The 23644-nt window shown below is 43.6% G+C and overlaps 1 protein-coding gene across 5 annotated transcripts in view; it reads right to left on the reverse strand.

Annotated features, from left to right (window-relative positions):
- LNX1 (ligand of numb-protein X 1) overlaps positions 1-23644 on the reverse strand; it is a 191642-nt gene that overhangs the window by 89073 nt on the left and 78925 nt on the right. Inside the window, exon 1 of one of the 5 annotated variants that reach the window (XM_027971000.2) lies at positions 17022-17376. The exons of the other annotated variants lie outside the window; for them this stretch is intronic. Within the exon in view, the coding sequence (XP_027826801.1) occupies positions 17022-17113 (92 nt within the window). The 5' untranslated portion in view covers positions 17114-17376. Of the gene's footprint in view, positions 1-17021; positions 17377-23644 lie in introns of those variants that run through there. 5 annotated transcript variants of the gene reach the window in all.

Genomic DNA, 23644 nt, shown 5'->3' on the forward strand with positions numbered 1-23644 from the left:
GGTCCTACCATATAGCACAGGGAACTCTGCTCAGTGTTATGTGGCAGCCTGGATGGAGGAAGAGCTTTCAGGAGAATGGATCCATGCATTTGTATGGTTGAGTCCCTTTCCTATCCACCTAAACTATCACAACATTGTTAATTGGCTATATTCCAATACAAAACAACAAGTTAAAATGGTAAAAAAAAAAAAAAAAAATTAAAGGAGAAACTAGGTGGTGAGGAAAGGAGCGCTTGGTCTGCAGCCACCGTCCCTTCAGCCTTCAGTCCGCATCTTTCGCAGAGCTTCTAACCGTGCTGTGTTGGTACAGGGCATCCAGAGGCTCAGAGCCTCTGAGGAGCCACCGTGAGGAGGGTCCAGGGACGAGTATACCATTTTCAGTGGAAAACAAGTGGAGGTTATTAGCTATGATGACTTTGTTTTTAGGGTCTGGATTTGCTCCACCTTCCTTTATAGTAAGACCTGTCTGCTGCTGCCCACTACATTGCTTAATTGTGTCTAACTCTTTGTGACTGCATAGACTGTAGCCCACCAGGCTCCTCTATCCATGGAGATTCTCCAGGAAAGAATCCTGGAGTGGGTTGCCATGCCCTCCTCCAGTTATAGAAAGACATCAACTGCTTAAAAAATAAGCCATGAGACAGATATGAAGAGGAGTATGTTAAGAGGTGCAATCTCTTTTTTTAAAAAAAATGGATAAAACTCTTAATTTCAGCATCCTAGACAGATTTGGCACAAATCCTTAATGCCTCTTCTCTGAAATATGGAACATGATAATTGAACATATGCTTCCTTTTTATTTGAGCATTATTGCATTATTAGTTTCTTAATTAAATATGTATGTGATTTCAAAAAGTAATCTAAAAAAGAAAAATGTGTGTGGAGAGGGATGTTGTTGGTATTTGAGATTCCATTGAAAACTATATTCAGAGGATGTGATTCAGAGCAAGCTTTAACCAGGTAACTGTCCTCCACCAACCCTCACTGAAGAATAATCCAGAAAAGGTGAAAGTGGGAGCAACAGGAAGTCACATTCCCCCAGCCCACCCAGGTGCCAGTTCCTTTTTCATGGGTGTCACTGTCTGAGGAGTCAGTTAGTAGTCAGCACAAGAATCCTGTGCTTCAGGTCTCTCCACTCCCATTTCACAGATGAGACAACTGAGGACAAAGAGGTTAAGGCCATAAAGGAGATGTACAGCTAGAAATTGTCAGATCTAGGGCTTGCAAACAGCACAGCTCAACTCCAAAACCCATGCTCACCCCAACATCAGGCACCCTCACACCTTGCCCCACCTCCACCTTCTGATTTCTGCTCAAGTGCTATGTTTTTTATATAAGAAAGACCTTCTTATATCAATCAAATAGGATATGGAGACGCTGCTTTATTTCATACCACTTATTTCTATTTGATATGCTATATATTTGCTTGCTTTCTGCCCTCTCGCTGGAATATACGTTTACTACAGAATCTCTAGTCTCAAATATGTCTGATACTTCACAGGTACTCAATAAATATTTGTTACTAAATTATATGCTTCTCAGGAACAAATGCTTTCATTTTATTACCTAAATGCACACTAATTCATCTATTAAAGGTACCTAGTTTGGAAAAAAAAATCACACTTATAAAACAAAATGCTGAACAGAGGAATAGGAAATGTCTTGTTAGATTTGTCCAGAATATTAATTTATGTCTACTGGACCAAGCAGACAGTTTCTGTAAGGTACTGTTTTTATTAATAGAAATTCCCTGCTTTTGTTAAGTGTTAAATAAAGAATCTGAAGGAGAACCAAACCACCGGACTCCTTGGACGTCCACATGCCTTGATCCAACTCTGTCAACACCACCAAGAAAGTAGGAGGGGACAGATGGATATGCAGAGAAACCAAGAAAATTCAGGTGAAAAAAGTCAATTCATTGCCCTAATGCTTTCTTTACTAATGCCAAGAAACTGAAGAGGGATTAAACAAACAAACAAACTGACTCCTTTTTCCACAGAATAATCTAAGTTGTTGGTTCTTTCATAAGGAAATGATGCTGAGTTAAAAAAACACGTTCTCTTCCTCTCCTTTACCCTCCCCAGTCCTGTATTTGAGCCCTAGACACCATTCCTGTCTAGTTGCCACTTGGAGTGTTTAATTCTTGGAAGCTGACTGTAAGTGTCTGGGGGCTTTTCTTGGAGAATCAGTAACTCTCAGGGGTTGAGTCATTCTTTCATGATGTTAAAGGAAATATAATTCCCTGATGGGGTTGGGCTGCTGTCCTGACTAGCATCCAACGAGACCATAAGAGGGATACCTCATCAGCAAGGAGCCTTCAGTAATCAGACACCACCACCACTCCTCTTTCGAAAAGAGAAAAATGTGCATAGAGTGAAGAAAAGAAGTTGCCTTGTAGAGTAGCAAAGCCCGAAGCGTAAGAGCTACCATTGGTTGTGAATGCTCACGTGGCAGGCATGTTGCTGGGTCTGTAGTCCCCACTCACTCCAGAAGAGTAATCTTGGAGGTTAGGTTAGCTGCCTGAAGCCTCCATATATAGTGAATGACAGGACCAGTGTCGGTTTGGCTTTCTGGAGCCCACACTCCTGACCATAATGCTATACGACCTGCATAGGGTTTGTCTCATAGAGGGAGCGAGGATGGAACGGACTTCTACTTTTGATGGTGCCCAGATGTTTTTCTACAAAAACTGCAGCAGCATCTTGGAGGGAAAGGTTATTCCAGATGCATTTGCAACAGAATCCATTTGATCCTCTTTAATCTATCATCAATTAACTTATGGGGCCCAAAACCATTTTTGGCTGACCATTTTAAAGAACGTCTTTGGGACCACTTGTAGTCTGCCCTCTTATGCCTACTCCAGTGGCAAAAATAGTTGTGCGTGCTGGAAAGCTCTGTCTTCAGCACAACTGGCCAGAGAAGCTACCCAAATATCTCACTCAGAAATGTGTCATCTACAAAGCAATTGACTTTTGGGGTTCTGAATCCATCTCAGTTCCCCAACCGGGTGCTAATGAATTGTAAAGGCCTGGAGCAACCCAAGATGCATTTCAGCAATGCCATCTCCATGGCAACAAAGGGATATGCAGTAGAAAAGCAGCCTCGGTCCTTGAATCAGGATGCCTGTATTCTAGGGGAACCTCCTTAACCTCAGTGAAGCTTAGTTTTCTCATCAACAAGACGGGGAGTCACTACATTTGCTATGAGGTTCAAATGAGCTAGGTTATCATCACCATGGAAAATGTTTATAGTGTCCTTGGAATGCTCCAAGCATCTACTAAGTGCTTCATGCGTATATTTAATTTTTAACCCAGGCGTTAGGTACTTATCATTAAAAGCTCTGATTTAAGGATGAGAAACTTGGGGCCTAGCTGAGGTTAAGTAATCTATCCAAGGTTACACAGCTGGTAAGTGACAGGTCAGAACCTGAATTCAGATTTGAGTACCTTCTGAAGCCATGGTTTTAATCACTACAAGCTGAAGCTTGTGACTGCTTTGTGATTGGGCTCCACCCTGTCTCTCTGCTGCCATCCCTTGTATATGAGACCCTTGGGATTATATGAAAATCCTTGGAATACCATATTCCAATGTGAAGCTTTATCTTTAGCTTAACCTAAGCTAAGCTTTATCCTTAACCTAAGGACCTCAGGTTGCATTTGTCCAAAACTGATCAAGTAAGTCCCACAATGATGCTGAGTACGCCTGGGTGGTCATATACCCTCAGAAGTCACTCACTCCTTAAAGATGATGTCACATGTATCATTTTTATCACATCTATGCCATTGCTTTGTCCAAAACTGTTAGTTAAATTTTAACAACTAACTCCAGCTTTACTGTTTCCTGAGGAAAAATTAAAATAATGAATGCATTGTTTCCCCCAAAACATCATGCTTGAGGTCACATAGCTTGTTACTGGTAGGACTGAGTTATCTGGGTGAATTCCTATACCTCATGTTCTTCTACAAAGTGGGCAGACTGGGTTGGATCATTTCCATAGCCCCCTTTGGCCAGGAAAAAAAATATGACTTTGGGCCACAGACTCCTCAGCCAAGAACCATGCTGGATAGAGTCTTCCTCTGCAAATTAGGAAAGGGGAAAGAAGGGTAGGAAAGAGGAAAGGAGAAGTAGGAGCTACAATGTCAAGGTTACAAGACAAGGAGCTAAGTGGGGAGGAATGACTGGGGAGGAGGAAGCACGGGAGTCAGTTCAGAGACAAGGACCTACAGAGCTGTGTGGGAGGCGGGGCCCTTGTCCGCTGACAAATGGCTTAGCGTTTCCCCAGGTTTTCCCAGAGACACTAGTCATCCCTGTCTGAGCTAAGTCTTCAGAGAGGGAGGGAAGAAAGGAGGGAATGTACACTTTCAGTAACTCCACTTTCTTGATCTCAGCCCATCCCTGCTAATCCTGGATGAAATTTAGCTATTATCAAATTTCATTAGAGATTTCATCTATTGTAGGTACACCATTATTTTACAGAAATAGAAAAAAAAAGCACTACCCATATCTTTGTACAGTGCCATTAGAAGACAAGGGTGGCTCTTACATTAAGAATTATCTTAGAATTGATGAGAAGTTCTTATAACTACTGTTATTACTACTAATAAAATCCATAACTTAAGGGTTTGCTACTGCAGCTGCTGCTGCTAAGTCGCTTCAGTCCTGTTCGACTCTGTGCGACCCCATAGATGGCAGCCCACCAGGCTCCGCTGTCCCTGGGATTCTCCAGGCAAGAACACTGGAGTGGGTTGCTGTTTCCTTCTCCAACGCAGGAAAGTGAAAAGAGAAAGTGAAGTCTCTCAGTCGTGCCCGACTCTTCGCGACCCCATGGACTGTGGCCCACCAGGCTCCTCCATCCATGGGATTTTCCAGGCAAGAGTACTGGAATGGGGTGCCATTTCCTTCTCTATAAGGGTTTGCTAGGTACCAGGAACTGTACTAAACGCTTTATATAATTGCACTCAATATTCGCGATCTGTGAGACAGGTGTCACTACCCTCATTTATAGAGGAGAAAAGCTCAGAGAGGCTAAGTAACTTGTCTAAGTTTGCCCAGCTGGCAGAGACTGAATAGGAAGCTGAGTCAACCTGACTGCAGCGTGTGTGCCTTTAATCACCAACTAACCTCACCTCCAGCTTTTCAGTGGTGGGCCACTTCATCACAGTTCTCAGGGTGACAAAGGTCTTGGGGCCCAGGCCTCTCCCTGACTCTTCTGGGTAGAACTGATAATGAAGGAAGATGGTGGAAAAGGGCCACAAGTAATTCCTTGGCCCACAGAACAGTCAGGAAGACTGTTCTAGCTCTGGATATGTGGGAGTTAAAACACAGGAGTGGGCTTAGAGAGACACCGGAATTCCCAGAGCTTGTTCTATAGGGAACTAAAAGTGAGAAATAGGGAGGGAAAGGGGATACAGACACACAGCTGGTATTTCAGTGCTCACGCATGGGAGGGGGGTGGAGGGCAGTTGTTACTGTTAAGACTGATGATTCCAGCTCAAGGCACCATGAGTCCTTCCAAGACCTCACCAGGGACCTAGCCAGTATGAATTCATGATCCTGTTTTTTTTGTTTTTTTTTAAAGAGGACTCCTCTAAATGCTTCAGGCTTCACAACCCTGGACCACCCCCGCCCCCCAATGCTACCAGACCCAGTGTTTATGAAAGCAGGTGTTGTTCAGGATAGAGGAAGCTGGAAGAGAGTAGGGTCCACACGGGCCACGCAGAAGAAGTAATGATGACTGAAAATGGGGAAATAACTAGGAGAAAAGTTGTCTGGTGGTTTGGTCTGTGAGTTTTCGTTGGCTTGCAGAAACGGGCCATTTCCTGCCCTATTCCTTCCAAGGCCAATCCCACAGACTGGCAGTGGGAAATTTCCCCTGTTTACTTTAATGAAGGGGTTGTGTTCTGATGCCAACCAGTCCTGAGAGCCTGCCATTCCTCCGCGGTAGTCGCCAAAGTGATGATACCCGTGAGGAATGTGGGGGACTATAATAGAGCTCTTATGCAGAATTTTCTGATCCTTTAACAGCATTTTTATATGTCTGATAATGGATATAACACATCAATACATGTATATAATTTGTAAATAATCATACATATGGAGAAGATATAAGAGATGTGGGTTTGATCCCTGGGTCAGGAAGATCCCCTGAAGAAGGAAATGGCAACCTATTCCACTATTCTTGCCTGGAGAATCCCATGGAGAGAGGAGCCTGTCAGGGTTTTTTCGGGTCACAAAGAGTTGGACACATCTGAAGCGACTTAGCACAACACAACACAGGATAGGTAAGGGCTTCCCTGATAGTTCAGATGGTAGAGAACCTGCCTGCAATACAGGAGACTTGGGTTCAACCTCTGGGTGGGGAAGATCCCGTGAAGAATGGAATGGCTACCCACTCCAGTGTTCTTGCCTGGAATGTATTGCTATAGGTCTGTGATGGAAAAAGGGCTTCCCTGGTGGCTTACAGAGTAAAGAATCTGCCTGCAATGCAGGAGACCTGGGTTTGATCCCTGGGTTGGGAAGATCCCATGGAGAAGGGAATGGCAACCCTCTCCAGTATTCTTGTCTGGGAAATCCCATGGACAGAGGAGCCTGGTGGGCTACAGTCCATGGGGTTGCAAAGAGTAGGACATGGCTGAGTGACTAACACTGTGATGAAAAAAGTTGGGAGACTATCACTTTAAAGAGAAGATACTGCCCAATCCTCTTTAAGTTTCCCCTCTTAAAGCTTCTAGGTGACAAAGTCATCAAAAATACCTATCTTGGTTGAATTCATAAGATTGTTCCACGTTTTGGATATAAAAATTGTCTTCTTTACATTTCCCTCAACTTTACAGTAAATTAAATAATTGCTGTATTTTTTTTAGGTACTAACCTGGTATTTGGAGTTTGCCAAGTCAACAGGGAAATGCTGAACTGATTGCATATTTAAACTGATTGCATTTTGATTTTAAGGGATTATGGTTGTTTTGTGTGATATTAATGTTATAGCTACATTTCTTAAGAACCTGTATCCTTCAGAGATAAACACTAAGACATCTGCAGATAAACTATGATGCTTGAGATTTGCTTCAAAAGATACTATAGATGAAAAAAGATAGCCATGAATTATTAATTATTGGAGACTGGTGTTAATGTACATGGGGATTCCTTATACTCTACTTTTACACTGAGATTTTCATTATAAAAGCTAAGAATTTTACAACAAAAATCAATCAAACATGAAGAAATCAGTGAGGCCCGATATTTTAAAAAAATCCCCACTGTCCTTCATCTACCTGACATAGTTAAGTGACATCAAGAAAAGCAAACAATTTACCGAGCACTAGAGTGGTACCTTGAGGCCCCTGAGTCTGGCATTTTAGATCAGGATGTAAATAATTTGGGACTGATGTTGCTTTTTACTGGCAAAAGAGAACTTGCTGATTCTCAAGGAGGAAAAAAAAAAAAAAAAAAGACCATTAAACAGGATCACTATGCTCTTTGGACAAAGCATCATTACAGAGCACCATTTTGATGAGTTGAGTATAATGAATTGGGAACACGCAGCTTCAATTTCCTTCCAGATACACAAGCTGTAGATTTAAGGGGGAAATGCCCTATTAGACATGTGCTGAGCTGCAATGCTTTGGAAGACATTGAGAGTCACTGAACACAGATGGACTCTGGCTCTACTCCCCCAGAATGGACCTTGCTCCTCTCTAGTGGAGTAGGATTTCTCCACCTCACCCCATTTCCTCTGTAAATGCTACGTCCTTCCTTCTAAATCCTAATCTAAACTTGACCTTGGAGTCTCAAAACATAAGATGAGAAAAATCCAGAGATCAGCAGGGTTTTTTTTTTTCCCCCTTTTCAATTTTGATGAAAAAGAAATAATTTCTTTGAGACTTAACTTGGAAAGAATCTCCTGGCAAACCCATGGAGTTCACTTTGTTGGTTTAAACTTGGAAAGTGCTGGGAGTCGTTAACACAGTGCAAATGAAGTGAGGAGGAAAAGGATGCTGAGGTCATTCTACTGCCCTCCTCTCCCTCAACCCTCTTCCTTCTCATTCACACGAAGAAGAGTCCAACAGCAATAGTCTCGACGTGCCTTGTGTGGACCTCTGCTTAGTACAAAGCCTTTGGAAAAGATGCTTCCCCGGGCTGTGTAGCTCATGGCCAAGTCTGGCTGAAGCCAGCAGGGAGGAGGCCAGTGCTACCACATGACCTTTCTCTAAAGAAGGGGAAATGGAGAAGCTGGACCAGGGCAAACCATCTTGAAATCCTTGAAAGCCCAGAATGCCCAGTGGGGTGTGATTTAAGGCTCTTATTGGTCTGTGAACCCCAATGAAGACTGCAATTTGTCAGTGGTGTGTTTTGCAAGTTGGTTCAAGGAAGTTCCGCTAGGGGAGCAGAGGGTGGCTAGGCTCCTTGGACCTGAGACATGTAGTGGGTGTTCTGCGTCTCTGACTCCCAGGCCCTATCCCACTTCCCAGAAGGACACACACAGGGCCGCCTCAGAACTGCTATTCTTGGCAGCTTCTCCAGAGACATCCTTCCATAGCCTTAAATGATTCAGGTTGCAAAACTGGAGTCATGCATTTTAATTTCCCAAGCACAAAACTCCAGGGGGAATAAATCATCCCTGTTTAGAGCTACTCTCTCTGCAGGGGTCAGGAAAGAGTGCAATTTCTCCCTCCAGATATGGGCATGGATTCTGTTTCTAGTGATGCCAGTTCCAAACCAAGAATATTTGACTGTAAGTGAGAAAGACAGCCGGCATTTCCTGACAACCTGAGAAGCCACATGGCCATAGCATAGCACCAGTTTTAGGGACCAGTTATCCCCCATTGGCTGACAGTGCCTGGCTGCCTTATTGATACTTTCATCTTTCAAACAAAGGACAGTTACCTGCTTCGAAGAAAAGGGCTCCAGATGCAGGGAATTTGCTCAGACTCTATACCACAAGCATAAACACAGTTTCCACCAAAATATGACACAAAGTCAGAACTGTTTTCAGGCACAATAGGAGACAGAATTTGAATGGCTGGGGAAACATGACAAAACTTTCAATTTTCTGTAAATAGCTTTTGAGAGTTGGGAGTGTATCGTAAAATTCATTTCATCATTTCACCACCCCCAACTCTAAAGTTTCTCCTTGGGATTTTTGCTAAACAAAATATTTAAAGAAATATTACAAAAGCCACAGGAGATTTATTAACCTGAGCAGCAGCAGCCATTTCAGTTACTCAGGCCCAGTGCTGCTTTCTGCAAAACCTGATATACAGACAACTTGTCGTGGAAGCGGCCAAGACACGAGGTGAATTCATTTCATTTAGTTCAATTTAAGCCTGTACTGTGCAGACACTGGGTGTAAGAAATAAACAACTCTCAACCAACCCTCCTCCTTAGGACTCAGCAGGCAGAGCAGAATGGATGGGAACGCTGTGGAGGATACACCACAGAGGAATGCAGAGGGACAGAGAGACGACTTTCCACAGGATGTCAGGGTGAGTGGACACCTGAGCTGGAACTAAGGGTTCTTAAACTGTAATGCCCATAAGGATCACTTGGGGAATTTTTTGTTAAGAATGAAAATAGGATGGGCCTCATAAGAATCAAGGGGAACTTGAGAATGAAAATGGATGCTCTCCACCCAAGACTTTTGTTTTAGGGAAGTGATTTAGAGCCTGAACATCTGCATTAAAAAAAAAAATCAGCCCTCAGTTGTTATGTGGGTGGTCCTCAGAACCCTTGCTGCTCCAAGGACTTCACCTATAAGTCTGGACATGCATGAAGCTGTAAATAGACCCAGAAAGGCTATAACACTGGATCCGTGCTCATGTGTGTGAAACTCAAAGTCTATTTCTTCAATTTGCTTGGGCATCTAGAAAGTTCAGAAAGAGTTCATGGAAGTCTGGAGGTGAGGGCTTATGAAAGAAAGCACTGCCCTTGATCCTTTTGGCAGGCTTTCTGTAGACCTCAAGAGCAATCCTCGGCTCCCTGCCCCCTAATCTCTGACTGGGACTCCTTTATACTAAACACTCTGGTTTTAGGCTTCTTCTATGGAATTCAGTCTCCTCTGGGTCATGTCAACATGGTGCTGATGGAAATGTTTAAAGAAGGAGCTGCCTAGGGTCATAAACTCTTGGCCCTCAAGGCCAAACCAGGCAGGCAGAAGCGTCTGCTGAATTGGACACAGGTGTCTTTATTTGGAGTTAAGTTGAATTTGAATGCCTTTTAGCCAGTATCTATAGACTTCCCTGCCAATGCAGGTGACATGGGTTCGATCCCTGGGTGGGGAAAATCCCCTGGTGGAGGAAATGGCAATCCACTCTAGTATTCTTGCCATGGACAGAGGAGCCTGGTGGGCTACAGTCCATGCAGTCACAAAAGAATAGGACATGACTTAGCAACTAAAACAACATCAAGCCAGGATATACGTATACATGTTTACTTTATATATTATGTATGTTATACATAATATATATGTTATGTATACATATACATGTTTATATATATATGAAAATGAAAGTCACTCTGTCCTGTCTGACTCTTTTGTGACCTCATCCATGGATTATCACCAGGTGGTCAACTATATTGACTATATTCTTTGCAGCCAAAGATGGAGAAGCTCTATACAGTCAGCAAAAACAAGACTGGGGAGCTGACTGTGGCTCAGACCATGAACTACTTATTGTCAAATTCAGACTGAAATTGAAGAAAGTGGAGAAAACCACTGGACCATTCAGGTATGACCTAAATCAAATCCCTTATGACTATAAGTGGTAGTGAGAAACAGATTTAAGGGACTAGATCTGATAGACAGAGTGCCTGATGAACTATGGACGGAGGTTTGTGACATTGTATAGGAAACAGGAATCAAGACCATCTTTTTCTTTTGCAAGAAAAAGAAATGCAAAAAAGCAAAATGGCTGTCTGAGGAGGCCTTACAAATAGCTGTGAAAAGAAGGGAAGCGAAAAGTAAAGGAGAAAAGGAGAGATATGCCCATTTGAATGCAGAGTTCCAAAGAATAGCAAGGAGAGATAAGAAAGCCTTCCTCAGCAATCAAAGCAAAGAAATAGAGGAAAACAATAGAATGGGAAAGACTAGAGACCTCTTCAAGAAATTAGAGATACCAAGGGAATATTTCACGCAAAGATGGGTTGGATAAAGGACAGAAATATTATGGACCTAACAGAAGCAGAAGATATTAAGAAGAGGTGGCAAGAATACACAGAAGAACTGTATAAAAAAGATCTTCATGACCCAGATAATCACAATGGTGTGATCACTCACCTAGAGCCAGACATCCTGGAATGCAAAGTCAAGTGGGTCTTAGGAAGCATCACTACAAACAAAGCTAGTGGAGGTGATAGAATTCCAGTTGAGCTACTTCAAATCCTAAAAGATGATGCTGTGAAAGTGCTGCACTCAATATGCCAACAAATTTGGAAAACTCAACAGTGGCCACAGGACTAGAAAAGGTCGGTTTTCATTCCAATCCCAAAGAAAGGCAATGCCAAAGAATGCTCAAACTACCACATAATTGCACTCATCTCACACGCCAGTAAAGTAATGCTTAAAATTCTCCAAGCCAGGCTTCAATAGTACGTGAACCATGAACTTCCAGATGTTCAAGCTGGTTTTAGAAAAGGAAGAGGAACCAGAGATCAAATTGCCAACATCCGATGGATCACGGAAAAAGCAAGAGAGTTCCAGAAAAACATCTACTTCTGCTTTATTGACTATGCCAAATCCTTTGACTGTGTGGACACCATAAACTGTAGAAAATTCTTAAAGAGATGGGAATACCAATCACCTGACCTGCCTCTTGAGACACCTATATGCAGGTCAGGAAGCAACAGTTAGAACTGGACAGGGAACAACAGACTGGTTCCAAATAGGAAAAGGAATATGTCAAGGCTGTATATTGTCACCCTGCTTATTTAATTTATATGCAGAGTACATCATGCGAAATGCTGGACTGGAAGAAGCACAAGCTGGAATCAAGACTGCAGGGAAATATCAATAACCTCAGATATGCAGATGATACCACCCTATGGCAGAAAGTGAAGAACTGAAGAGCCTCTTGATGAAAGTGAAAGAGGAGAGTGAAAATGTTGGCTTAAAACTCAACATTCAGAAAACTAAGATCATGGTATCCTGTCCCATCACTTCATGGGAAATAGATGGGAAACAGTGGAAACAGTGGCTGACTTTATTTTTCTGGTCTCCAAAAGCACTGTAGATGATGACTGCAGCCCTGAAATTAAAAGATGCTTACTCCTTGGAAGGAAAGTTATGACCAACCTAGATGCTGGGAGGGATTGGGGGCAGTAGGAAAAGGGGATGACAGAGGATGAGATGGCTGGATGGCATCACCAACTCTATGGACATGAGTTTGAGTGAATTCCGGGAGTTGGTGATGGATAGGGAGACCTGGCATGCTGTGATTCATGGGGTTGCAAAGAGTTGGACACAACTGAATGACTGAACTGAACTGAGACAGCATATTAAAAAGCAGAGACATTACTTTGTCAACAAAGGTCCATCTAGTCAAGGCTATGGTTTTTCCAGTGGTCATGTATGGATGTGAGAGATGGACTATAAAGAAAACTGAATGCCGAAGAATTGATGCTTTTGAACTGTGGTGCTGGAGAAGACTCTTGAGAGTCCCTTGGACTGCAAGGAGATGCAACCAGTCCATCCTAAAGGAGATCAGTCCTGGGTGTTCATTGGAAGGATCACTGTTGAAGCTGAAACTCCAATATTTTGGCCACCTGATGGGAAGAACTGACTCATTTGAAAAGACCCTGATGCTGGGAAAGATTGAGGGCAGGAGGAGAAGGGGACAACAGAGGATGAGATGGTTGGATGGCATCACTGACTCAATGGACAAGGGTTTTGGTGAACTCCAGCAGTTGGTGATGGACAGGGAGGCCTGGTGTACTGGGGTAGCAAAGAGTCAGATATGACTGAGTGACTGAACTGAACTGAACCATGGATTATACAGTCCATGGAATTCTCTAGGCCAGAATACTGGAGTGGGTAGCCTTTCCCTTCTCCAGGGAATCTTCTAAACCCAGGGATCGAACCTGTATACATAATATGTATATTATATATTAGGTAGTTAGAATAGGAAAAAGGAGTCCAGAATGGCAGTGGCTAAAAGACAAGGAAGGGGAAAGCCCATGAAAATGGAAGAAAGGAAGCTCAGAGGACCCGAGTGAGGACCTCGGGTAGAACAATCAGCCCTCCTGGCTGGCCCAGTTTACACAGGGCGGGCCCAGGGGGCGAAAAACGGATAAAAGGGGAGCCGAAGGGCCGGGGCTCTCTCTCTCTCTTCTCTTCTCTTCTCTTCGTGTCTTTTGGGTCAGCATGCCCTCACACCTCAAGGATGTATTTTCCTTTTATTTTCTAAATAAAATTGAGCTGTAACAAGGAGCTGTACCACCGATCTGTCCAACAGCTGTAACATGGTCTGTCTGAGAGCTAAGAGCTGTGACACGCCCTGTCCGAGAGCTTTAACGTCTGCCACTTTAAATTTTTGTTGTGATGAGATAGAACCGAGGAAATTACACACTCCCCTGACCTTATATATACATATATATGTGTATGGACTTCCCTGGTGGCTCAGATGGTAAAGCGTCTGCCTACAATGTAGGAGACCCGGGTTCGATCCCGGGGTCAGGAAGATTCCCCTGAAGAAGGGAATGACAACCCACTCCAGTACTCTTGCCTGGAAAATCCCATGGATGGAGGAGTGTGGTAGGCTATAGTCCATGGGTTCGTAAAGAGTCGGACATAACTGAGCGACTTCACTTTCAATTTCTTTTCATATATGTTTATATATATATATATATGCATATATATTTGTATACCTACTTTCTCAGCAGTTGATCGGAGGCCTCAGGTCTTCCTGTAATCTTAGATCTGAATGATTTACATGTTTAGATAACTCCTGCCTGGTTCCTCTAGGCATTTGAGTTTGAGACCCTTGGGGACCACATCTTAAATTTGAATCCATTTACTGGATTAACTCCAGTTTTCCAGCTGGGATGCTAGGGAAGAGGACTCAGGCTGAGAGAGTCTTGGTGTCAGAGAGAAAGGAAAATCCAGAAGGAGTTCTGTGGTTGGAAGCTCGGGACTCAGGGCAAGCTTTACCCAAGGCCTGGACACCAAAGCCTAGACGAGGGTGTCAGAAAAAGCCTGGTTAATGCACTCCATCTTTGAGATCCCAGCGGCCGACAGTAGCATCTCACCACCCTGTGGCCCAGTGCCAAGAATACTGAGCAGAACCACCCGGCAGTGCCATTCACAGCTCTCAGTTGTTTTCTAACCTTTGCTGACAACCACAGCCACCTCTTATCCTTTCTGAAACTCTGCCTGAAACACTTCTCTGTGCATCTCTGACTCTGCCTAATTCCTCCCTAATTACTTCAAATTCCCGCTCAGGCCCCCATCTCCTTGCCAAACTTTCCCTGATCAATTTCACTGAAATGCACAATCTCTTCCTCCTCTCAACTGGTTACCTAACCTACTGTCTAAAGACTTAACCCTTTAAGTCTTAGATCATTGTTTGTATTTCTTATCTATATACATTTTATCTTCTCAATTAAATCCCCAACACCTGCGGGTAGGTGCTGTGACTAATTTTTTATTGCCCATATATTCCTTCCAGTACCTGCCGCAGTACATGAACTACATTGCAGGTGGATTATTTACTAGCTTAGCCACAAGGGAAGCCCCAGCACCTGAAACATGTCATTAATTCACTGATTAGTTCATTATCACTAGCAGCATCAGGTAACAGCTGCACAGAACTGGGAGCTTCCAAGAAAGTTCTATCAAATCAGTACAGGAACGTGATATTTCTAATTGTATCATGCGCCCTGGATTGCGTCACATTCAGAAAAGGTGGCTAGCCTGAATTCACTCAGAAAAGTTGCCTTTGATTCATGCATTTGTGGAAAAGAAAACTGTAAGCCAGTATGAAGAGCTTGCATTTAATTAGGCTATAAATGGAAAGCACCTCAATGGAAAGGTTCCTCATTAGCACCTGACATGGGTTGAATGGTGGCCCCTAAACCATGCCACCCAGAACCTGTGAATGTGACCCTATTTGGATAAGGAGTGTTACAGATGCAATTAAACTAAGGTTCTCAAGATCATTTGGATTATCCAGATGAGTCCTGAATCCAGGGACACGTATCCTTATAAGAGGGGAAGAAGATGTAGAACTGGAGAGCACACACCGTAGAAGGCGATGTGAAGATGGAGGAAGAGACTGAAGTGAGGCAGCGACAGCCAAGGAATGCCTGGAGCCCCCAGAAGCTGGGAGAGGTGAGGAAGGATTCTCCCCCACAGCCCTCACACAGTGTGGCCCTGCTGCCACCTTAATTTCAAGCTCCTAGCCCCCAGAACTGTGAGAGATTAAGTATGTGCTGTCTTGTATATAATGAGTTGCAGCAGCCCTGGGAAACTAATACAGCAAATAACAAGGATAGCAGATGGGGGTGGGGGATGGGGGTGGAGAGATGCAGGTGAAAAGGGTTGGGAGGGACGCTTTCTGGCACTAGATTTGAGAGAGAGCTTCAGCATCCATCATGAGACAGGAAGGGGCTTTTCCACAATCCCAATTAAATCTGGCATCATATGTTTTTCTAGACAAGCTTTCACAATGTCATTAGTACCCCAGAGACGTTCACTATTCAGGCTTAAGCCAGATACTTTCTCTATGAACCGTCTTATCCAAGGTAGACCAGGTTTACATTCCAATAAGATAGGACCAGGAAACCCTGAAATGAAGAGTCCTCAAAATGAATGTCCTTCATAGACCCAGGTCATTCATTCTCTTCTCTGCTTCTGGAGCATTTATTGAGCATCTACTGCGCTGGGCAAATTGATCAGTCTGCCTAACTATAACAGAGGCACTGGTTATATCTGAACATGTGAGGATCTCTACTTAAATCTGACCAGTCAAGCTTTTCTATTCTGGGATGTCTGATGTCTGGACTCTATTTAGAGTCCCTCTTTTCAATTACCCCTCACCCCGACTCTAATTCATAAAGAAGCAACTCTTGCTATTTTCACCTGTCCAGTGAGTAAAGAGAACTACATTTTTGTAAATACTCCCAACACTGAGACATACACAGCAGCACTTTGCATCTGATTGCTAGAAGCTGTTCACATCAGTCTGCAATCCTTTTTCAAAGCTTATTAACAAAAACAGCCTGAAAAATATCACTGTAAAGATTGGGAATGTGAGTCATTTCCTCTTACAAAATGAACATAGGTCATGGAGGAAAATGTCTCTTTTTTTTGAGATGCATAATGAAATATTTAGAGGTAAAATGTTATGATGACTGCAATCTACTCCAAACCACTTCCATAAAAAATAAAACAAATGAGGCAAAATTGGCAAAATGTTAATCATTATATCTAGGTGATAGGAAAACAGGTATTCACTGCAGGGTTCTTTCTGCTTTCCGATGCATAAAAATTATCAAAATAAAAACAAAAAGGGTGTAGAGTTTTTACATATAGGGCTATCTTGCCCCCATACTGATACTCTTGGTGTTTTCAGGATTGGAGACCGATTGTCTCTAAAAAGGATGATATCTGTTTATAACTAGAAATGTCCAGTAGAGACTTCAGGTCTGTACATGCAGCTTCTGTTCTTAACGGTTCTTTGGTTCTATTTATGGAGGGAAGTGAAGAAGCAGCTATTGAGAAAAAGCAGAGTATCAAAATAAAAAAAAAAAAAGAAAGAAAGAAAGGAAGAAAGCAGTGTTGGCACAGATGCAGGGGAAAAAATGCCTTGTTGGGAAAGCACTGCATTAGTAAGATGGTGTTTCTCTTTTAAGTCACAGACCGCTAAGCACGCGACTTCAAACTACTGGCAGGATGTTTTGTCCAAGTGCATCTAGTGGATGTGGAATTTATCCCTCTAAACCGACATACCGGCCCAAGGACGGACTAGGTCCCACCCCCGACACCCCGAGACACAGACACAGGCAGGCACGGTGAGAGGGGGACTCACAGTTCTGAGTATAGGAAGTGCAGATTGCCCACATTGTCAACGTAGTTGGCAGGGCTGAGCCAAGGCAGGATCAGCAACAGAAGCGCCTTCATTTTCCGATCAGGGTGCAGCTTTTTCTCCCCCCACCAGCCACCTTCTCTCTGTCAGTGGCAGGGGCCCAGCCCAGCCCGCCCCTTTAAACAACCTTTGCCATGTTCCCACAATCAGCAGATCATAGAGAATCAGACTCAGAGCCCTTGGATGGAGCTGCGTTGATAAATCACAGGCTCGTAAGGGGACTGTGAGGTGCTCTGATTCTCAGATGGGGAGATGTGAGAATGAAGGGCCCCACCAAGGCTGGAGAGAGGGTTAGGCTGAGAGCAGACAGGCTGATGCCTGGGAAAGGGACCTGCCCCCTCCTGCAGGCTGCCGACTGGTTCTCAGGAAGCAGCTGGTACATTTACATCACTGGCCGGGAGCAGCCGGGCTGGAAGCTGATCTGTGTTGGAAGAGGGCATGAAGATGGCACATGCAGAGCCCACTGTGTGAATAAGCAGATACTCAGAAGCTGTCCTCCAGCTTGACTGGAGGAAGACACGGGTTGAAATCAGCATCTTTGGAACAGAGCCTAGAGAGCTGAGCTCAAAATGAGTCTTTGGATATTGTTGCACAGGAATGTTAATAGGAACCAGCTCCACCTCTCCATTTATATTTAGAATATGTACTTAAGGTAATTTACCTGTCAATTTCCTGACCACATAGACAGAGGTAAGGGAAGTGATATCTTTCCTGTTAATTTTGAAAACTGTCCCTATGACAGAATAGGTTGTGTCATTCTCTCTGAGACTAACCAAAGGCCTCAATAGACAGACATGAAGTTCTTTAAAAACAGTGTACACAGACTCCTGATCTGTAAGAAAAAAGTTATTCCATTCCTCCTGCTCCCTGCTCTGACACTAGCTGCAGGATTCTGGGCATCTCCTTGAAGCTCTGAGCCTCAGTCATCTCATTTTTGAAATGGAGCTAATAATGCCTTAATTCCTTGGTTCTGTGGAGGCTGGACCACAGCGTCTCTTCCACCTTTGAGGTCTATGATTCCAGACCATACTACTTGTCTTAACACGAGGGCTTCTTTGCATGCCTAAGCTCTGGAATGCCCTAGAAGCCTCAGATTCCTCTCCTTCTAGTTCATATTTAAGAAGATGGAAATCCATTTTGGTAACTGAAGACCCAAATCTTAATAGAACTGGCTCAAAAAGATAGTTACATTAACCACAACCTGGCAATTACAACAAACTCCACTTCACAGGAAGAAGATTAAGGAAAATCTACAGGATGACACCAACTGCAGGTGCTACTGGTAAAGAATGTGTCTGCCAGTGCAGGAGACAGAAGAGACATGCGTCAATCCCTGGGTTGGAAAGATCCCCTGGATGAGGAAATAGCAAGCCACTCCAGTATTCTTGCCTGGAGAATCCCATGGACAGAGGAGCCTGGCGGGCTACAGTCCATGGGGTCACAAGAGTCAGACACAACTGAAGCGGCTTAAACACACACACACAAGCAGGAGACTGGCATCAGAGATTTGCATTCATCTTTGACAGTGCTAAAAGACTTTAACTACAGGAGACCCTGAGGATGTACAGATTTCACTTCTACAGTTTAGATCTGAGATACACAACCTTGATAAAGCGTGGCATCTATAATTCTTTGGAGGTCCTAATTTGAATTCCACTCCCTTTCTCTGGTGTGCAAGAGAGTCAGAGTCTGTGAAGAGCATAAAAAAGGAAGTTAGGTTTGGAATTGAGATGCTGTCATCAAACAGGCTTGAGTCTGAACCCTAGCTCTGCCATAAATGAGCTGTGTGACACTGGGCATGTTGCTTAATCTCTCTGAACTTCCGTATCCTCCTTTGTAAAGACAACAATAGTATGCTTAACTCACAGTGTTGTTATGAAGGTGGATGAAATAATGCCTGTAAGAACAAAGGACTGCATGAGTGTTGAGCTGTTGTTGTAAATGCTGTTATTAATAGCCACTAATAATTGTGGATGAGCCTGGCTGGCAGATCAGTATCTATTTCCAAGATGCTTTGCTGCTCTCACCCTGGCCCTTCTTTCCTCCTGCTCAGTCTTTTCCTGAATACAGAGTTTCACAGAATCCTGGGACATGCTCATCTTGAATATCCAGGATCTACTGTATAGAGCATAACTCATAAGTAGCATCGTATATAACATAGAGGCTTCAGAGTGTGCTGGATTGTATTTCTGATGATCTTGGGTAGGTCAGATTGCTTCTCCAAGTCTCTATTAAAAAGAAAGATGTCTGCCTTTCACTTCTTGCATTTCAAAAGGATAAGATGCCTTAATGGATCTGAAGAAGTGAAGTGAAGTGAAGTCGCTCAGTCGTGTCCGACTCTTTGCGACCCCATGGACTATAGCCCACCAGGCTCCTCCATCCATGGAATTTTCTAGGCAAGAGTACTGGAGTGGGTTGCCATTTCCTTCTCCAGGGGATCTTCCTGACCCAGGGATCGAACCCGGGTCTCCCACATTGCGGGCAGACACTTTACCATCTGAGCCACCAGGGAATCCCAATGGATATGAATGCAATATAAAAATGAAGGTATTGTTTTTTATTGTTTCTGTCACTCTTGCAAAAACAGCTGGCTTCCTATTCAATATCTAATCTCATCTTTTTAAGAGCACCTGTGTTTTGTTTATGGTGGTGATGCACTTTGCCTCTCCCAAAGACAGGCAGCCATGTAATACGACAACGGCTAACAAGGTATAAGAAGAAATTACTGGGTGACACAGCCTAGAAAGCTCTTTAAAGGAGGGAGTCTCAGTTTGTACACTGCATTTTGCCCTTGAGGCCTGGTTCTTTTTGCCTGGAAATTGGATGTGATGCTGGGGCTTGAGCAGCCATTTTGAGGCCAGGAGGTAATAATTAGGAGGATGAATGCTAATTGAAAAGCAGAAGGAGCCTGGATTCCTGATAGCAACATCATACTAGTTGTGGGCTTCCTAGCCCCAAAGTTTGTGCTAAATGAGAAAAAGGAAACTTCTACATAGTTAGATCAATATAACTTGAATCTTTTATTACCCATCCTCAGATGTAGTCCTATCTAATATAATCTTTTTGGAATAAAATCCTACTTTCAAATGGTCATGGATCACTGTAAACAGTATAGTCATAACCCTAATCCTTGCCTCCAGGCTCTGAGTCCTCTTTATCTTTAAATGTCAGCTCAGACATCACCAATCATCAATCACCTCCAGTTTTCTTGTCGTTTTTTCTTGTCACTAAGCAGGGAACTCCTTGAGGGCAGGAGCTCTATTGATATTGTTTTCTACTGTATTCTCATCACAGTGCCTAGAACACAGTAGATGCTCAATAAATATCTGTTGAATGAAAGAGAATTCAACTTGGTTAAAGAGATCATTTCTTGGAATAATCTTTATTGATCACAGGCAAATTAGCAAAAACAGACTTCAAACTTTATGAGAGTGATGGCAGGGGTTGGGCATGTATATGAATGGATAATAAATGCCCAGGAACCAAGGAAAACGGTAAGGAATATTTCTTGGAATGGGTGTCTAGGAGAATGTGATTTCTCTAAAGAATTTCTTGGAGCATAATCTGATGGATGCTCAATGGTTCTCTCAAAAACAAAGGCAGAAAATTTCCTCATCTCGTCTGTACCCAGGAGAACTAAAAGAACAGATCTCAGTTAGGCACGGCCAGGAGAAAGTGGGTTCAGGATTGGAAAGTCATGTGAAGGATGCATGTTAAGCACAGTCAGAGTGGAGATGTTAAGCCAGGCTAAAATGACCAATGAGACTTGTTACTTGACCACCTTTCCATAGGGTAATAGTCCCTAGTCCTTTACTCTGGCAGTAGAACTTTCCCTGCCCTGTAGGCAGCTACCTGAGTCTGTGTTTATGGAACATGGTACAGAGAAGGGTCTGAATATTCATTGGAAGGACTGATGCTAAGGCTAAAGCTCCAATACTTTGGCCACCCGACACAAAGAGCGAACTCATTGGAAAAGACCCTGATGGCTGGGAAAGATTGAGGGCAGGAGAGAAGAGGGCCACAGAGGATGAGATGGTTGGATGGCATCACCAACTTGATGGATATGAGTTTGAGCAAATTCTAGGAGCTGGTGAAGGACAGGGAAACCTGGCGCACTGCAGTCCATGGGGTCACAACGTGTCAGACATGACTGAGCAACTGAACAACAACAGAGAAGGGCCCCTGATAGAAGAAAAGGTCAGGAGAGGTTCCAGTGTAGGTCTTCGGGGAAGAAATTTCCAGGACATTGGGTTTAAACTTAATCAAGAAAATAACCCTAGAGAGTCTTCAGTCAGGTGTGCCAATACCATCACATTTTCACCCAGGACTGTTTTTCAAAACACTGAACAATGAGCTCTTTATTTGTGCTAAGTAAATACTGAAGGGGGTCAGCTTTACTATCTCACGTTTTTATTATCATCCATGAGAGAGAAACTCAAGGGCAAAGTGGCTTGTCCCATGAACTCAACATGTGTGTGTTTTCAAATTCTCTCTTTTACCTTTCAGAGGTCATTTTCTCAGAGGCAGAAATTGTGGCTTATATAGATTTTTCTTTCATTCTGGGTCTGGCCTATTGTGGATTGTTGATAAATATTATATATGCAGAGAATGATACTGCAAAATAAAGATGTAGTCTTGAGACTAAAAAAAAGCCCACTCAGGATCAAGGAAGTAAAAGCTCCACCTCAACACACCCTTGCACTGCCAGTCTGGGTCAAGAGAGGTGCATTGAATTGACCCTCTGCTGTGCCCCAACTGTGCCCACTGCCAATATCCCTTGGTTGGGAAGTCTGCCATTGCACTCAACAGGCCATCACTCTTGTGGGAATTCTTTATAGTAGACCCATGTGATGGGAGTCTGCAATCATCTAAGAGCAGAGGACAACAGAATTATCCAGAAGATTCCAAACATCAGCTTACATGCTTAGATTTACTCCCACAGAAGAACTCTCCAGTCTGAAGTTAAACAAGTCACCCAAGTCATTGCTGGTCCAGCCAGTCCTGCACACCCACAGTTGCCCATACATGCTTTACTTTAGGATTTATATTCAACCCAGGGCCTGAAGTAGTAAGCAATGTTTACAAATGACATAAATTCTGCAGAAAAACAGGCAGCATCCCTGATAACCATAGCATGCATGATCCTCTAGACAGGCCGTGAACAGAGACCTTGGGGAAATAGTTCTTGAACACAGGTTATTTACTAAAGGGACAATGGAAACATTCTAAATGTGATTTATTTCTGCAAGAGCTTAGTTTTCAAGGAGTCAACTGAAATAAATTCCCATTGCACAGGCGGACAAACCGCCTATAGGGAGCTTCCCGTGAAGCCCAGGGTTGCTAGCTCTCTAGGATCCCCTGGAAGGACATGTGGATCCATGTCAGTCTCCCTGTAGTTATCAACCAGAATTACAGTGAAGTTCTCCATTTTAGGTCAATTCTCAGCCTGCCTACTTTATACTCATCAAAGTACCATCAGCCAAAGAAAATATTTTTAACTCATTACATTTTAAATACTGAAATGAAGAATGCAAAATTTATAAATATAAATTTATCTTCTAGTACAAACATATGACAACACTTCCATACAAGCAGCCACCAACCTGGAGGCCTCGAGTCCAAATGTAAGGAAAACACCAGCTTCCTGGTAACGTCTGAGTTTTCCTACTTGAAGAGACTCCAGCAGTAGTAGTGCCTTAATCTTAACCTCTCTTCTAAGAGGAGGAAGAGGCAGTCTACTGAACTGGTTGGTCACAGGCCCTGGGCCCAAGAGGGCTCTGGAGTCAAGTTCCAGATTAGCTCCAGATTCTGAATCCTGGCCAGAAAAATGCTCAGGGAGCAGGAGGCAAGGAACTGTATATTAAGCATTTGATGACTAACAAATTCAACATATTTTTGGAAATGTTGGTTTTAACCTACTTAGGAAGCTGAAGTGTGGAGTCACAGCAAGTGTGGAGGCCCAACACCTTGCCCTGAGAGTTCCCTTGTCACCGAGGGCTGCTGAAGGGGAGGGTGAAAGACTCTGAGGCCACAGCTCAGACATGTGAATTCAATTAGCTCTGCACATCTCATTATGCGCTGAGCATTCAGCAGACCTTTCTCCCAGGCTTCCTTGAGGTACGGGGTCATGCAGCCAGTGTGGGCAGCTGAGGTGCACTTGAGTCATCGCTCTCTAGACCCCAGAAGCGCCCCACCCCTCCCTACCCCGACCAGTCTCTTCCCAGACCTCCCCTGGAAGAACATTTTCCAGCCTTGCTCTCAGCTCCATGTGCTATCTTATCCCAATTCTTAGGGATATTCTTGGCCGCAAGTCAGTGCTTGATGAGGGGAGGGGGTAGGGCTGCCGTGTTTTTACTCTCTTACTTCAGAGTGCTTCTATTTCTCTCCTTGTCTCTGTCCTCTCTACCCCTCTCCTGCAAAACTCCAGTAGTGGGCAGAATACTGTCCACACCCCTCTCCAAAGCAGTCTGCCTCCTCACCCTCAGAACCTATGAATGTGTCTCCTCACATGGCAAAGGGGACTTACAGATGCGACTAAATAAATCCTGAGATGAGGAAAGGAACCT

This window comes from Ovis aries, chromosome 6 (genome assembly GCF_016772045.2).
Source record: "Ovis aries strain OAR_USU_Benz2616 breed Rambouillet chromosome 6, ARS-UI_Ramb_v3.0, whole genome shotgun sequence".
Classification (NCBI taxonomy): Eukaryota; Metazoa; Chordata; class Mammalia; order Artiodactyla; family Bovidae; genus Ovis; species Ovis aries.